Source organism: Carassius auratus, chromosome 40 (genome assembly GCF_003368295.1).
Source record: "Carassius auratus strain Wakin chromosome 40, ASM336829v1, whole genome shotgun sequence".
NCBI lineage: Eukaryota > Metazoa > Chordata > Actinopteri > Cypriniformes > Cyprinidae > Carassius > Carassius auratus.
The window spans coordinates 12,836,222-12,854,584 of record NC_039282.1 but is presented as its reverse complement, the minus strand read 5'-3'; the positions used below and the strand labels follow the sequence as shown (position 1 = coordinate 12,854,584).

At 36.9% G+C, this 18,363-nt stretch overlaps 1 protein-coding gene and 1 long non-coding RNA gene across 2 annotated transcripts; one reads left to right on the top strand and one right to left on the bottom strand.

Moving 5' to 3' along the window:
* Positions 1 to 88: 88 nt before the first annotated feature.
* LOC113058625 (sestrin-3-like) lies at positions 89 to 11,976 on the bottom strand. The gene is made up of 10 exons (XM_026226677.1): positions 11,712 to 11,976; positions 5,534 to 5,599; positions 4,726 to 4,920; positions 4,462 to 4,644; positions 3,575 to 3,823; positions 3,057 to 3,189; positions 2,680 to 2,798; positions 2,397 to 2,587; positions 2,059 to 2,203; positions 89 to 1,881 (listed from the first exon to the last, which is right to left on the bottom strand). Exons 1-10 carry the CDS (start codon positions 11,763 to 11,765, stop codon positions 1,795 to 1,797), a joined length of 1,422 nt encoding a protein of 473 aa, XP_026082462.1. The 5' UTR covers positions 11,766 to 11,976; the 3' UTR covers positions 89 to 1,794.
* Positions 5,611 to 11,504, top strand: LOC113058627 (uncharacterized). Its single transcript, XR_003278016.1, has 3 exons — positions 5,611 to 6,082; positions 10,347 to 10,566; positions 10,714 to 11,504. It is a non-coding gene; the product is annotated as an uncharacterized LOC113058627 (long non-coding RNA).
* Positions 11,977 to 18,363: the final 6,387 nt, after the last annotated feature.

Here is an 18,363-nt window from a genome sequence, read left to right as displayed (position 1 = left end):
ACTGCTACTACTTTTCAATAAGCCAAATATAAATTTTTGTTGTTTCAACATGTCAAAAAACATAAAAACAAAAGCATAATTCATAAACTGCGTTTGTTTAGAAACTTTATTGAAACATACAGGTCTGTGATGGGCATTTTGGAAATGTATAAATTTATACGGAGTTAAGAACATGAAAGCTTCAAAGCACCACCTCGACTGGAATAAACAGTAGGAAATGCAACATATGCCTATTATTCGAAGAAAATATGTCATTGAATCTGCTGCAGATACTTTGAAACACTTGCAACTAAATTTAAAAGGCACTTTGAAGACAGATTTACCTACTCCATTGATACATATGTAACAATCTCTGGTGTTCATTCGACTAAATGAAATCATAGTCTGTGCTTGTTAACCTGAATAAGGCACTGTCCATGAGACTGGACAAGCTTATCTTTCCACCATATATTTAATCTATTTTTAAAGGACACTGATGCTGCAAATATGAAGCAATGGTTCTTAAAGCGATATAAATAAACCGTTGAGAAATGGTTTGATGGACGGTAATGATCACATCAACAGTATCAAAAGCAGTTAGTTTGCAGACGCTCCCTACAGGCAATCACGCATACATTATATCAGTTACACTTACGAACTCTCTCATGCTCCTGTTCATGGGTTTCTTTCACAGAGGCGCACCAATTTAAAAAAACGTGCAACAGATGTGCAAATACTTTGTCCTATGCAGACAGACGTTCAGCTACATGTTAAAGCTCACACACGCACTCACACAGAAATTAAGTCACAAGATGCGATTAGTAGGGCTATTGCCAGTGGCAGCAACATATATATTAAAACAGATTGTTGCTATCTAATGTATAACACTGAGCATCAAAGGAAATAGTAAAGGACTGATAGTACAGTAATAATGCTACAAAAGCTTTAGTTTCCAGGTAAACAACAAAACCAAACCAAGTTGATCTGAAAAGCATAAAATCTAAACAATACATTCAATATGAAATAAACAAGGTGAATGAAAGAAAAAAAAGGCACAGGGATTAAAAAAGAAAGAAAATAACTTTTCCTCTCCATACAGGAGTCTCACATTCTGTTATTGTCATTTATGATGATAATACAAAAAGAAAACGCTATTCTGTTCCAAAATACAATTCTTCTCAGATGTGCAAAAAAAGAAGAAGAAGAGAAAAAAAAGACAACTTCCGGTTTCAAAATGTGAACTCAGTCCTCCAGTATTTCAGTTTACAGTATAAGTGAGATTTCAGTGAGAAAATATTGCACGTTTAATGTGTTTTTGTTTTTCAAGTCATGATGTCATAAATGATCTCGTCTGACTGATCAGGTCAAGCCCACCTGGGATTTGTCTGAGCCTTAAAGGATTCTATTTTAATCCAGTAAAAGTCACGACTGCCCACCCACAATTATTGATCACCCACATGCCATTAGATCCCATTTTGATGTTTAAGATTATACCCAGAATGCTTTGTAATCGGTGTCCTTCATTTAGTTACCATTCTGAACAGTCTAAGAAAATGTATACACAATTTCAGACACAATTGTAAGAATTCCAAACTATGAAAAAGTAACTACTAATGGCATGCACCATGATGGGAAAAAACAACTTTTGGTTTAACTTAGGTGTAATGATGTCCATATATTGTGGGTGAGCTTTGATTAGTCAGGTCACCTAAAACATGAAGTCTAATTGACCTATCTGTCAGAAACTAAGGGGTGGTGGTGGGGATTAACGATAGGTCAACTGGTCAGGTCATAGAATTGGTGAAGTCTGGATGGTCAGGTCATATAATGAGTGATAGCTCTCAAAGCATAGAGCAGCTCGGCCTGCATCCGAGCCTCCATTAGAAGCAAATTCACATGAACCTGGATAAAGGAAAGAAAGAGAACATCAGAATATTTAGAGGAAATATCAGTGCTGTATTCTTCTGACTTGTTGTTCGGGTTTTCAATGGCTCTTTACCAATTAAAAAATACAATTAATAATGAATCTCAAAAACTAAAATTAGATAAAAATATATTTGCCATGATAATATGACTCACCTTCTCAGAGTGTCTGAGCTGGTGCCAGTAGCTCTCGTACATACGGCGAGTGGTTCTCTCCGGATAACACGTCACTGTTTTAATGTAAACCTTCAGACTGCACTCCAACAACTGATTCACCTCACCATAGTCATAATCGTCGTAGCTGCAGACACAGTATGAATGAGTGAGCTAGAAAAATTATCTACAACGATAACACCCTTTTCTGTTTTTGATATTATAGACAATATATTCTATTCCAAACACTTTTTTGTTTTTATTAGATTGTTGACGTGAGACTGCTATTTCTTTTTCATTAGCAGAGTTTCACGAGAGTCGTCTGTGTTCACCGGACGTACCGTATTCCATACATACAGTGAACGTAGTTGAAGAGTGCCCTGCGTAGCATGCTGGTGTCCACCCCCTCGTGACTGGCCATGTTGTAATAGGTAAGATCACATGCCGTTCTGAATTTATCATCCAAAAGGTGACCAATGTCAGAGTACAACCTGTTCACCAGAGAGAAACCATGATCCTCCCATGAGTAGTCCTACAGAGTAAACAGGACAGAACGGTCAATCTTACACTCTCAGTGGGGTATAAAACAATAATGCTGTGGAAATCTGAGGGTGTTTGTCATACTTGTGCTTTAAAAGTGGGTGGGTTGTCTTCTCCGTGTCGTGCAAAGTCTTGGTATCCAAATGACGGGTCGTCTACAAACCGAGCCACGGGAGAAGGAGGCACCACTTCCTCATCAAACCCTGCATATGAAAATCACAATATTTGAATACAAGAACTACAGACTAAAGGCAGCTGGATCCTTTCTTGTTTTCAAGGAACGGTTCAAATACGGCACGTCGACTTGTCATGCTTAGTTTGACGTCATTAATGATAAAAAGGCAAATACTGGTTAAGAAAGGGATGTGGCTCAGTGCACAGTGGTAGAATTTTCATTTTGGTAATTTATCCCTTTAACAAGACCACAACCAAAAGCGAAGGAAGTATCTGTGATGTAATACCTGCAGACACCACTAGAAGACTCTCTTTCTTTTCTTTCTCGAAACGAGTGAACATCTCCTCCTCTGACGCATCATCGTCTTCTCTCTCCTCCAACAATCGCTTCATTCTCTCCATCAGAGCTTCCAGCTCACTCTGAAATACACAAAAATAGAGTGAAAAAATAATATGCTTACTTGTATATAACAAATTTGTCAAACAAATCTTGAATCAGATATGCATAATTATTGCACATAAAATAAGTATAAAATAATGATATAATACATTATTATTAAAATATACATGTATATATTCCACATTATATTTTGCATTAACTAAACAAAGCATGTTTTTTTTTTCCATTATAAAAATATTTTCATGGAAATTAAGCATGCATTATGTTGTGTTGCTGTAAAACTATAAAATACTGTTTTACAGTAACAAGAATCTGTATGCAGAATATAAGTACTTTTTTTTCGGCAGTGAAATGTGATCGGAAAATGTTTCCTGATATAAAATAAACATTGTAACATTATCCTACCCCAGTGTCAGGATTACACATGGGGTTCCCGTTGGCTTGGTTGCTGTTTGTCAGGTGGCAGGTGCATAAACCCGCCATGGCTGGAGGGCAAAGGTCATCTGTGACCCCGTTGACCTCTGTAACCTCAGAGTCAGGGTTGACACCGCTACCAAACACAAAGCTAGCCAATGCATGGAAATGAGCCAGCAGTACGACAGCATGAACCAGCTCTGCCAGAGACCAGCTGTGTTCTCCTGTCTTCACCAGAGCCTGAGAAACAGAGAGTATGAGATTATTAACTGAGAAATCTGTCATTTTGACCCAGTACAATGTATTTTTGGCTATTGCTACAAATATACCCCAGAGACTTGAGACTGGTTTTGTGGTTCACACATGGGTTTACCCTTTACAATAACCAATTCAAGTTTAAAAAAAAAAAAGTTAAAAAAAAAAAATAGCAAATAGTAATTATGGTTTTATTGCAATATTGTAACGGCTGTAATGTAAAAACTAAAAAATTAAGTATTTAATAAAACAATTATTTTATTTTATAGTACAACTGTTTTCTTAATGATTAAACATTGCCAGCAATAGATGTATGCACTGCTGATTTTAGAGTGTGCTCAGACTATGTTCTTTTGTATGCGGCCAGCTCATGATCCAGTGTTTTCAGTGTCTAAAATTGGCTTAAATGAACCTAGCCTATCTGAAAAGCTGAAGCACGGTATCAGGGCCGTGTGGATGAGCAGTGCCATTAAAATCCATGCATCATTCATAACATTTTGATTTATTTAATTAAATCAGTCTGCAGAGTTTTAACAGTTGCACTAAGCCATAAACAATTTTATTTTCATATACCATGAAGACTAGTGTATACTGAACAGTAAACAAGAAAGCTAGTGTTTTACCTGTATGTGTTGCTTGGTAATGAGCCAAGGTCTGTGCGCGAGGATCTTGTTAATCTCGTTGAGGTTGCGAAGTCGTTGTGGGCAGAACTCCAGACCTCTCAGCCAATCAGTACAGACACCGATCTGCTCAAACTCTTGCACATGCTGACAGACCAGCGCAGAACACTGATGCCGTGCTGCAGCCTGGAAAAGATGGAAATAAAAAATGGCTTCCAGTTCCAGTTAAATAAAGTCTCTTTTGAAAGTGTTTTTGTGAGTTTGTACCATTATAGCGATATAATGCCTGTAGTGGAGTGGTAGTGGGCCGTCCATCCTCAAGAGATAATAGTGGCAGCGGAGGAACGCTTGCAGATAATGCGGATGGAGCCCCATCAGCTGCGTCAGGTTGTCCATACGACCGCTGAACTCTTCGTCTAAGAACATCACCGTGGAGTCACTCAGAGGCATGGCTCCTATGATCTGGGATGAGGATCAGACGTCAGACATAAAAGTACTCTGGTCAGATGATAAAACACAAATTAAATATGTGGTCTGATTGATTTTGTCATGTGATAAGGCACTAAAATTGTAATGCAAAAAATCAGAGCCTAGAACTCTTGAACTCTCTAGTTCAGGTTCATCTTAATTCAGCAAAGTGAAGTCAGATGCTATAATTCAATTTACAATCTAAATACACTTTCTTAGATCTCCCGGCACGCTTAACTCGAATTCAGTGAAAATAATCTCTGAACCAATTGAACTCAAAACAAAAATGAAATGAACACCAGCTGACCCAAGATAGAATGATTATTGACTCACACTGAATGAATGTGTGATAAAAGAAAATAAATAATTTTCAACTGCAAAAAAAGTGGTAACACTGTGGAACTCTGACATATATTATGGTAGTGAAAGAATACTATAGTAATACACCATGGCATTTACATGGCACTGCTAGCTAGATACACTGAAGACTGGAGTAATGATGCATGACAAGAATAAATTACATTTTAAAATATATTCAAACAGAAAGCATTAGAAGTACATTTCAGAGAATATCATAGTAATGGTAAATATAGAAGTTAAGTATTACCTCATTTTCTGGAATAAACGAGCTTGGTCCTGTTGATATGTGTCTTGACATCTTCATTCCTTTTTCCTGAGGAAAACATTAATATGATTATTATGAAGAAAATATCCTGGCAAAACTATCAAATAAAAAATGTGTTAACTGAAGTGGGTGTGTGCTTTTTTTACAATGTTAAAATACTTTCTCCAGTCTCAGGTTTATACACAGAGTCAAATACAAGTAAGTCATCTGTAGCTTTAATTCCGCACAGCAACAGTGGCTCAACCAATGGTTTGAGTTTGGGGGCGGGGCTACTTGATTATTCAACTAATGACAGGCAGGTGAATCCTGTTTAAAAGCAGTCATTCTTTCTGAAACAATAATGCCTCAGAATTTGTTTAACAAACATAAAGTGAAGGAAATTCAGGAGGTATTCCAACAAAAGTATCATAGTGTGTTTAATGTATATATTTTAAAGAGCACCACATTGATTTTCAGGACAATTTTGAGTCTCCCTGTTGAGTTTATTATGAAAGACCCTCCTAGTCTTTGTTGTTCCTGTTACAGCTAAAGGTAAGAGTTCCACGAAAACTGTTTGTGTTTTTCTGTGTGTGTGTGCTCCACTGGCTATAATGCCAAGGGTGTAAAAGTCACTTCAGTGGCCCGAGACCTGGACACACCAAATCTCCTTCCCTGTCATTCTAACCCTCCCTTTCAATTTATCTCCCCTTCCTTCCTTCTCTTCAGGATTTGGGTTTGTTCAGGATAAACCGCCAGCCACCACATATACACAAACAGTGCTGTATTTGCGGTCAGAAGTGTTTTGCCCCCATTCTACAGCCTTGCTGGAAACCACAACTGTTTATAAAACACTAACCTAGAACTAATAAGAGTCTCCACAACCAGACATATATTTTAGCTTTAAATCTGATACACAAAGTCCCAAAGGTTTATTTTTTTTTCTTTTTTTTTTTTTCATTTGCACAGTCAAGATAGTTTTCCAAGGATGCAAAAATTGTGGGAGGAAGTATTGCGCAACACGAAGACAAGGAGAGTTTTGTTTTAGGCTTGTTGGTCTCTTACATTCACTGCTCTACTGAAAGAGAACAAGACTCTACCTATTAAATAAAGTAAATAGCCTGCACAAACAAAGAGCACAAGCAGCAAACAGGGGGTCAGAGGAGGAAAAAAAAATACATAAAAGGCTTCTGACAGAGACGCCTCCAGCGTTAACTAACTCAACTGAAACACATTCACAGTGTGTGCAGCTGTGTAGCTACTTCTAACTAAAACTAATTAATGAAAGCTAGTAAATTGTTTATATATTTTAAATAGAGATGAAATAAACTAAATATTAGACAACTTACAACATGTAGTTCTTTCATTCTTGTTGTGTTATTCACTATATGGGTGGTTTTTATGCTTGTAGTTTATGTACAGGTCATTTCATAAAGTTTGTGGTTCTAAACCTCGAACAGCCACTCCTTGATCTTCTTAAATCTGTTCTCAATGCTCTAATCGACTCTGGATTTCAGCGGAGGTGTCTGAACAGTACTCTCGCCTTTGGACACGTCTGGCTTTATGTATCACAGGATGCTATTGTTCCAGCACTCTGCTTTTGCCCAGTCAAGCTTTTGAGTCGAAATGGCTGTCCAGGAATCTTATATGCTTCCCTCCCCTCCCGGACCTGGCGCTCTGCCTTCAGCCAAAGAGATGAGGAGTTTAAGTGTGTTTTAAAGAGATGAGGGTAAAAATGTGGGTCCGTCTGGGACTGGTCATGTCTTATGTTCTGGGGGAAAGTGCAGAAATATTTGTCTGCATGACAGCAAAGATGGGTGTAGAACAAAAGCACACACACATACAGTACTTGCATAAATCCACTTATATGCTCCGTTTAAACAAACTGTTTCTTCAGGCCTACTCTTGATGAGAGATGTATAAAATATGGAAGAGGAAAGGTAAGAGAGCGAGAAAGAGAGTGAGAGATGATATAAATGTTAACAAATCTTCTCTCGGTCTCCGTGAGGATTAGGTTTGATCTCCAGTTAAGTTTTTAATGGGAAGTAATGAGAGAACGAAGGGTTATTATGGAGTGCTTTACTGGGGATTACTCTATTGAGTTCAAGACTAAGGATGAGTTGCATTTAGGGTCATGTGTAGTTTATAGTGAAAGACCGGTCTTAATGTTCATATTTTCACAGCAGAGCACTCAAAATGACTTTTACAAAAAAACACTTAAACAATTTAAATAATGTAAATTAAGGTGAAATAAAGTATTAAATTAAATGTGACCTTGGAGCACAAAACCTTAAGTCTTCTTAAGTCACTGGGGTATACATTGTATGGGTCAAAATTATAGATTTGTTTTTTTTTTTTTTTTTTTTTTTATGTTTTCAAATAGTTGTATCTCGGCCAAATATTGTCCGATCCTAACAAACCATAAATCAATGGAAAACTAAAATCTCAATTTTTAAAAATTTACACTCTAGACTGGTTTTGTGGTCCAGGGTCACAAATATAAATTGGATATGAAAAACTTTTTCTTTTTCTTTTTATTATTTATTAATAAAATAAATAAAACTGTCCTGAATACACTGGATGATTTAGTATCAGTCATGTCTGTAGCACAAATGGTGTGGGATGGGTCACATGTTAAAATAAATCTGTAAATTTCTTACCAAAATCAAGTTTAAATTCAACCTCAGTTTCACATAAAATGTATTTTATCATTGTGCAATTATTGTAAAACAACAGACTGTACATAAAACAGTATGGTAAATAAAAACAAACATGAATCTTTAAAATGTATTGGGTGGGTGGGGGGGGGGGTTCTTACACAACAGCATTACTGTTTCTCTCATGAGGATCCTCCCCTTGGTGATCACTTGATTGCGTTAGAGTCTGTGGTCCTTAGATAATGCCATTAAGCTCATAAAAGATTATGCAACACTGGCAGAATGCACAGGGTTTAGTTTTGCTTGATCAGACGGCTGGTGGCACCATGACAAATGTAGAGTATTTGTAGTTCTCATGACATTGTCTACCCACAGATCTCTGCTCAAACATAACTACAGAACGTACAGGCACTGATGCTGTTCCCGACAGGTCACTATGCAGTGCGATTCATTGGTCAATTATGTCACGCCAGCGCACACGGCAGCTGGAGGAACAGGAAGTGTGTCAGCTGCTGAATCAGCAAAACTCAGCAGCACAATTTATATGGGGCTTCTATCTGTCTCTCTTTCAAGCAAGAAAACACTGAAATACAAAACCGGTTGCGTCAATGCAAGTCAGTTTTGTTGCTGTTCAGTTCAGTCCACAGAAGAGCCATTGTTGCTTTTCCACTGAAGCGTGTGACGGCAAACAGAAATAAAGACAGGTAAATGTGAACCAACACAGGTGGTAATAAGAGAGAACATTTATGCTCCATATGAGATTTTAATGTCAAAATACATTCTCTTACCCCAGTTGATCCTTCATTGACTAAGTATGCCATTCATGGGTTTACATCCTAGAAAAGTAAATATTGAGCCTCCCAGGTACCATCAGAATATTTAAAAGCAATTAAAAGCTCCGTTCCGTCAATCTCATTCCAGCTTAACCAATAGCAAGAGTTTGGGAGCATGGCTGAGCCATATGGTGTTTAGCCGAGGTGGGAACATGGTGGATCTGTTACATGGGAAATTAAATTAGAAAACGTGCCAAAACATGCTATGGAGGATTTTGACGGAATGCCTGGAGCTTCATCTCATTTGACGCACTATACACTACTTATACAACTCAATTATGTAGTGTATGAATTACCGTATTTTTCGGACTATAAGTCGCACCTGAGTATAAGTCGCATCAGTCCAAAAATACGTCATAAGGGATATATATATAAGTCGCACTGGACTATAAGTCGCATTTAGTTAGAACCAAGCACCAAACATTACCGTCTACAGCCACAAGAGGGCGCTCTATGCTGCTCAGTGTAGGCTACAGGAGCACTGAGCAGCATATAGCACCCTCTCGCGGCTGTAGACGGTAATGTTTTCTCTTGGTTCATGTCAAATTAATTTTGATAAATAAGTCGCCCCTGACTATAAGTCTCAGGACCAGCCAAACTAACTTATGGTGCGTTCAAGTCATCTCGTATAGATCGTATTTACGAGTTCAGTGCACATGAATGCCACAACAATATCGTAAATACCAGTGGGGAACTCGGGATTTTCTTAAAGCCCCGATCTGTACGAGTTGGGGGCGTGTCAGTGATTAACATGGCGGAATACACAATACTTAAAGGTATTTAGCTGTGATATTGTCAGGCTTTTCTATTTACAGCGAAGTAAGTTAATCGACGACGCATAATATGATGGCATTATAATATAACAATGCAAGTTGTCACAAAGTTGGCAGTGGGTTCATAAATTAATTTAAAACATTAAAAAACTAAGTATACCTAATGCACATTTCTTTGTTCTTCATTTTCTAGAACAAGAGTTTAATAACATTGCTGTATTTTTGTGTTATTAATTAAGAGAAAGTACTCCGCCATCTTGCTCCGATGAAAGTGACTTGAACGTACATGCCGTTGTAAGTACGACTTCCCACCTCGTCCGTACGAAGTTCCCAGGAGGACTTGAACGCACCATTAATGTCCAGAAAAAATGGTATATAAGGTTATTTTGTCATTCATAATTTGAGTTTTTTAGCTCTTTCCCCTCCACTACGTAATTAAAGCTGCATAAGTGTCCAACATTCTACACTTTGTTTGTTTTTGTTGTTTTTCAGTTATTTCAGTGCAATATTATTTTTGGATTTTTCAGTGTGAACACTCTACTCACACTATTTATAGGCTACTACAAAACTGCATTGACTAGTGCCCAAGTACTCAACAGGGACACACCTTGGGTTACGAACAAGATGCTGAACCAAGTTTTTTCTCGGCATGTAATCGAGCATTCCATTTGTACACGGAATTCAGAAGTTCCCAGTCGGAGTTCTGATTCTGAAACTTCAAGGCACAGCAACAAAACCAATTTCAGAATCCAAAATGTCTGCTCATTGCATCAAAAGTAAGTGAAACATTATATGAGTTTAATTTTTAGGTCAAATATTTATTTAACGTACTAATGCAGTGGAGAATAAAATGTTCTTTGTGTTCTTATTGGAAATAATTGGTACTAATTTGACTAATTATGATGAGCATTGTTTTTCTGCAGGTCAAGGCAGGGCAAAGAAGAGTTTGAACTGAATGTTCCCAACCATGCAGAGCAACAGGTGAGAAGAGACTAGCTACATGCTGATGAGAGTTATCACAACCAGTGAAGGGTAATAAAGAACCATGTCGGCATGACAAACTGACCACAAATCCCCCAAACCATTCTCATATAACAGGCTTTATCCAAACACACACATATTGCGTCAGGCACTTAAAATACAGGTTTGCGTACAGCCACAGGATAACTGGCAGTATCTGCTCATGTTATAGACTTGATGAAGACCAACATAGATCTTGCAAGCCTCCAGCCAACAGTTCAATCTGATAAATGCATGCTTGTGTTTCAGTATTAAAGTCCAGTTTGCTTTGCAACAACTTTTGGCAGGGTGTATGTGAGAGGAAGATGTGCAGAACAGAAGTAGGTCACATGTGTTCAACATGATTGATGACAACTAAAAATATCATCTTCCAGCCAAAGAAAAGAGAGAGGGATTTTTAGCAGGATTTCAGACGAGATGAGTAGCTACACTGTTAACCTCTGATACAATCAAAGTATGATGAAATGCTTACCATTTAAACTTTAAAGCTGTGATTGGCACAAAAATCTCTCTCTCTCTCTATTAAATACAGACATTGGAAAATAAATGTAAAGCATAAATAGTCTATATGTGTAGTCACGGATGAAATCAGTATCAGTTAAAAAAAAACATGCATAGTTTGAAGAAATAAAGTAATATAGGTGACTAGATAAACCTCTCTGGGTCGCCAGACATAACCTTACAGAAATGTCTGATAGTCATGCACACAACCATACAATTCATTGACAAATGCACCAAGATCAGTATCAGGATCAAATGCATGTTTAAGCAACGCGTGCGACTAAAATAGTATAGCTTTATTTTTAATTATATATATATATATATATATATATATATATATATATATATATATATATATATATATATATTTGATGCATAAACACAAGGAGAATAACGTTACCTTTTCTCTGATTATGTTCCGGCAGTGGTTGCAGATGTCCGCGGTTCCGTTCATTCCGGGAAGCTTGAACCAGGCCAAGAGCTGAATCCCGTGGTCTTAGTGACTGTGTACTGGTCTGGGCATGTCCGCTGCCAACCTCTTCAAGGACGATCAAGACCTGAAGTAGGACTGGAGACTCCTCCGTATACCTTCGCGTCTCCCTTCGCAGTGCGCAGACCTCTGTCCAACTTCAGCATGAACGTGCGCTACACGCCCCCTTCAGCTGGCCTCTTTCTATCCGACTCCCGAGTGAATCACTCTTGTGAACCGATTCGCAATGCGCTTGTGAATCACTCAACTGATGACTTCGTTAGGCTAAACCTGTGAGATTTGAGAAAAAAATATATATCGAGAATAACTAATGTTAACATTACAAATAATTACTAATATCACTTGTGTCTATTGTGAAAAAAAAGATGCGCCGCTATTTGCGAACATTAGTAACTAAACAATAGTAGACTAATTTCATTATCTATCATATTATTGTAGATATAAACATCACAAATATATAACACAAATTCAGTGTGTTTTGTTTACAATGTCTCAAAATAAGCTGGCGTCTCGGAAACACTTTGATAAACGACTCAAAAGAATCGATTCATTGAACCATCAGAAAAAAAAAAAATCAGATAACGCAATAGTATTTTCTGCACGAGCTACTGCCCCATTGCCCCTCCAACTTTGTCTCTCCAGTCCAGACATGTTCCTCTCACATAAAGTGTGCTGCATATAAAAAAGTAAGACTTTCTGTGAAGGGCCTATTATTTCATGCACAATGTTAAACTGTTCAATTATTTTGTATGCAAGCAGGGGCTGAATGCTTCATGACTTAACAGCTCCCAGAGAAATATCTGTGCTGAGGTCAATGGCTCATATAACCTCCAATAATACAGTGTATTACACCAAGATGTCTGATTAGATTTCACTACCCTTATATTTTTCATAAACTGCTTCTGAAACACATTTGTTCTCTTTTGATATGTATTAACTGTTTTATTGTCTAGGGAAAATAAGCATTGTTGTTTAAAAAAGTCATTGTCTGGAGTGCAGGGAATGCAACTCGATTGTGTATGCAAACAGGAGCCTTGAACAGAGTAGGGAATTGCTGACTGAGCGGAATGACCATCAGACATTGTGGACCGGAGCCAAACCCTGCAGGATTGTGGTCCATGGGTTCATGAACGCAGCCCACGAGGGGCTACTAAAAACATTCCTATAATCCAGACTGATGTTGAAGAGTTCAGATGAAATGAATGCTGGCCTACATAAACTTGTTCAAGCTGTGATGTTCTGTTGTTCAAACAGGTTGCAAAATATCACTCAACTTCAAGTTTCTGCCTAAAGTTAGGGAGTTTTTCTTCTAGAAGCATGACAGGACCACATACAGGACATGTTAGAGGTGCTGTAGCATTTAGTCAGCAAATTCCATGGAGATCCTTAAACATTAAACCCTTAAGCCAAGAAAATCTGCATGGATCTTGGTTGAAAAAGAAACTGAGAAGTTGTCATTTTTCTTCCCTGCCACCAGAGTTCAGTTTCACCCGGCAACAACATGATGTCATCAGAAGAAAGAAAAATCAGCCAATCACAGTGCCAGCTGATCAGCTGTGAGGTCATAGTGCTGTATCCTAGCAATGGCCAAATGGTGCTGGTGTGAACTTCCTGAGATGGTCTAGTTTTATGCAATCTAGAAATCATGTCAGTGGATTTTGCACACATTTTATAACCCCAACACACACACATCTGTTCACAGATTAATCTGCAGAGAATTCTAGTGTTATTTTAGGACCATTCATAAACGACAGTATTTTTTTAATAAGATTTTGAATTACTTTTTATTTTAATAGTTTCTACGTTCATTTTAATTTTAGTTAGTTTTAGTAATTTTGTTGTTTTTGTCATTTTGTACGTTTTTGTAAAAAAAAAAAAAAAAAAATATATATATATATATATATATATATATATATATATATATATTAAATGTAGTTATTTAGTTACTCAAGTTACACTAGAAGGAAATGATAAATGTATTTAGCTACAATAAAATTATATTTTATTTCATTTCCGGTCTCTCTGTTATTTTATCTTTAGTTAACAATTCCCCCCAAAATCTATATCTGAAACCTTTTTTTAAACCATTGCATCAATATTTGTTAAGTTTTGGCTAATGCACAAAAACTAGACTTGTCATTAATGTAAACAGCTTGAAAAAAGTTTGTCATTTGATACAATACAGATAAACTCATTATTGTGGTGGTGTGTGCGAAGTGCTTTAAAACGGGATGTAATCCTGCAGCAGGACTGCCACCCATTTCCTCCTATTCTGTGAAGGGCTGTTAAGGAAGCCACCTTTGTGTGTTTGTGAGTGTGTGTTAAAGCCTGAATTCATTTGCTGTCATAGGACACATGCTGTGAAGCCCATCTCCATTCCATTCAAGGACATTTCCACAGTTATGACTGTAAAGCTATATGCATGTGAACGTGACCCTGCCTATATTATATTAAGCCAGTAAGTGGGCCTAACTTTCCAGTTCTCACCCTGATAGACTCTGTGTCTGTTTTATCAGATGAAAGATCTGCAAGTCTTTCCTGGGTATTACATGTTTAGATACAGAGACTGTGGGAGAGCCTGTCAAACAAGCATTTCAGCTGTGAAAGCCTATTTTGACAACACCTAAAAATACTTAGTTTAAATCAAACTAAATCCAGTTAGATACAATATAAAACTCAAATATAACACCACCCTTTTCTCTCACCCTTTTGAGTGGCCCAGAGCATCTTTTATTTGTCTTTTTGATATTTTAATATATGTTGCTAACATTTTGTTAACATTTTATAGTTGTTCTGTTTAGCTATTAATTCTGTCATTTTATGAAATCATTTTTTTTAAGTTTTTTTTTTATTGTTTATTTATTAAATTACATTGTGTAATCTTAAGCTAAATGAATATATGGTTTAAACGTCTTAGGATATAATTTATGTTATCAAAAAGGTAATAAGGTTGAAAGTTTCAACAAATTGACTTGGATTCTGTATAATACTCACTGAATTATCACTTGTTCACTACAAAATACAAAAATACACTTTGCAAAAACATTTTATATAAAATAATTTAAACAAAAGTAAAAAATATTATAATCACATAAAATAGAATATAAAATATTATAATAAATAATATCATTAAATATAATATGAATTCTAAATTAGCTTATTTTATTATATAATTATCTAAATGATAATAATTATAACATATTTTGCATATTTTGTGTGCGCGTGTATATAGGCTATATAAATTATTGGTAATAATATTATGTTATTCTCAAAATAAAATATTAAATTGTCATTTTTGTGCATATTTTAGATTTTTTAAGGTTTTTATTGTTTATGTATATGACACCCATGACCCTGAATTGTGTCTTTACCTCAATGAGCTAACACTGTTGTTTTCTGCTGAGTGTAAATAGTAAAAGGTCACTTCTTGTGATAACCCTAACAAAGACAATAGATTCATTTTTAAAAATCCATTGATCAGAGGCTGTCATAAATTCCACAGAGAGGCTGCACAGAAAGGAACCTTCCAGGGAGAGCCAGACGGATACAAATACGTCAAACTGAATGTTTACAGTGCAGTTCCTAATCCCAGTGCTTAGTGTAAATATTTTACATAACTTTTCATTTGGGATCTTTAAACATGCCACAGGATTAGGAATTACATGAGTGATACGATTGTTCAAAGATTTTAAAAACAAGCAGGGAACGACTACAGAAAAAGAAAAAAAACTGGAAATCTAGCTTCCTTTAACATAAGAAAAAAAATAAGATGGTGGAGAGGGAGTTTTATGACTACTGAAGGTATAGAAGATGTGGAGTTTGGCATGAGAATGCACTGGGTTATAAAAAGAGAGAGAGGGAGAACAAGAGTTCATTTCTCTGTGAATAAAGGGCCAAGAATGTTTAAGCCCCTGCATGTGATTTTAGATTAGAAAAAAAAACACTCTGGAGTCTCTGCAAACCTCCCACTTTTACTCGTTCACTTTTTCCAAAACTTTCCTGCAACCCACTCAGATATGAAGAACGTGGAGACAGAGAATGTGAGAGGGGGTGTGGAGACTGGTGTAGGGTATAGAAGTAAACAGAAACAGAGTATGTGTGTACGTGTGTTTGTTTGCATTAGTGTTGAGTGTGTGCGCGTGCAGTATAGGGGTCAACATATGTAGTAGTCTCAGGCTGTGGGTTTTCTGAGACTGAGTTGTTTGGATAAGTGGGGGAAAGTTCATAGCTCAAAGACTTCTTTCAGTCCCAGCATGCACTGCCAAAGCTTTCTTCTCCAGTCCACTGAAAAAAAAAAAAAAAACTAAACATAGCTGCAACAGCCTAGATGTATATTATGCACCTATTAAATGCATTGGCTATATTTGCATATTTTTATTATATTTTTATAAATTCATATTACACATATTTGCACATTGTCTCTTGCTTTGCAGCTTCTTTCCATAGAGTAGCCTAACCATGATAACGAACATTACTGTCTGCACATATGTATTTAAATGTGCAAATTTATTTCCACTGAATAACGTTTTTTTTCCACGTTAAAGTTGTATGAGCGTGCAAAGCAAAATAGTTAACATAATATGGAAAAGTCCTTTTGAAACCTTACATTTCTCGTTCTGCCTTTGCCAGACAAAATGAATCGTGTGATAAATCTAGCTGCTGGAGGCCTCTTGTGGACAAATGTTGAAGGAAAATTAAAAAACAAACTTTTCTAAGGATCGTGCTGTCCAAAAGATGGCACTGCTTTCATGCACCCTCTTACTAAAACAACGTGTGTTTTAGACTCAGTCAACTAGAACGATACATTTACAATGTTTTTGCTTGCACAGACAGACAGACAGACAGACAGACAGACAGACAGACAGACAGATAGATAGATAGATAGATAGATAGATAGATAGATAGATAGATAGATAGATAGATAGATAGATAGACCAAATGTTTAAATCTGTGTCTTGTCAGCAAGAGAAAATTAATTTTACAGTTTTATGACAAAAGGAGATGGGACAGTAATTATTAAACATGGTCATCATTTCGACTGATCCCTCACTCCTATCTGCTTGTCATTCATCTTTCTTGATCCTGTTTTGTGTTTCATCAATCTTCTCCTCCCCATCTTTGTTCCTCCTCACTCACTCCTCCCATATTCTCCGTCTCTAGTTTCCAGCTCTCATTTGAATGAGCGACTTCAATCCTCTCTGGTCTTCTAGGTGACTTCATAATTTCATACGATTTAAAAAAAAAAAAAAGTATGAATGAAAATTTTTGGGCTTTTAACGAATGCATTTCTACTTGTTTCTTGAAGGTTTGTGTCATTTCAAACAATGAAGCTGAGCAGAAGAGAGGTTCCTATTTATGTGAGTAACACTTTTCTGTCTTTGCCTGTGTTTTTAGGATGAAAATCCTGCTAATGTACTTTTAGAAGAAGAATTGCTATGCAGGCCTACAATGAAATATCTAAAAGTAAATGGTTAATGTGAATGGTGTGCATCTGTGTTTAAGGGCCAAGCAAAGGTTTTTGCAATGATCCCATCGGTTCAGGAGGAAGAGGTTTTTGTGGTTCTAGAGGGCTCAACTCTACTACATGTTCTGCAAACTAGAGTTCACTCAATGCTATACTTCATTGTTCCAGGTGAAAAACTATAAAAAGAAATAATATAATATAATGTAAAATATTATAATCCAATCTCCAAACCTCTTGTCCTAGGGTATACTGTAATATAATATAATATAAAATAAAATACAACTTTTCTTACTTTACTTCTCCTCCCATATTTTGCAAGATACTGTTCATACTGATTATTTATGTGTATTTAGTTCTTTCTGTGTGTTTCCATTGTTGTGTTTAGGTCATAACCAGCCAGAGATGGTGCGTGTCCGAGCGTTCATATATACAGATGGTGCTGTGATGTGTGTGGGTGTGTCTTATCTGACATACGTGGAGGATAATGCACAGGAGCTGGCTGAATACCTGGTTACCCATAGCGACTGTCTCAGCACCACTGAGCACAGACATCTGATTGGTCGATATGTTTTGAATGACAGCTCTGCAAGGACAGATATGGATCATAGGGTCACACTCGCCCTAGCCAACCTACACACCCCTCACAATCTTCTCGGACAGTCATCACAAGGTGAGCTTGCCATTTATTGTATGCACGTGTGTATGTTTGTGTGTGTGTGTGTGGGTGTGTGTGTGTTTGTGCACCTGCTTCCGTGTATTGTTTGGATGTGTGTGCATAATCAGATTTCACTGTTCCTGCTTCGCATCCAGATGACACAAATGTCCGGAGATGAGCAGTGGAATTATAATTGTCGAGTTCTAATTGGATTAGAGGTCACCGTGGTGATCATTAATGAGGATGTCCAAAGTATCTAAGTACTGTCACTAAAGGAGTTTCACAGATAGACAAAGTGGAATTAATGTCATTTGAATGCATTTTTGCAATTTATTCATTAAATCAAAACGCAGTGTTACAAATGTGTTTGTGCATATAGAATCTCTCCTGCATGTGTGCGTGCGTCTGGGTTTTGTGAGCGTCTCCGAGTTCCTTCTCTGTCA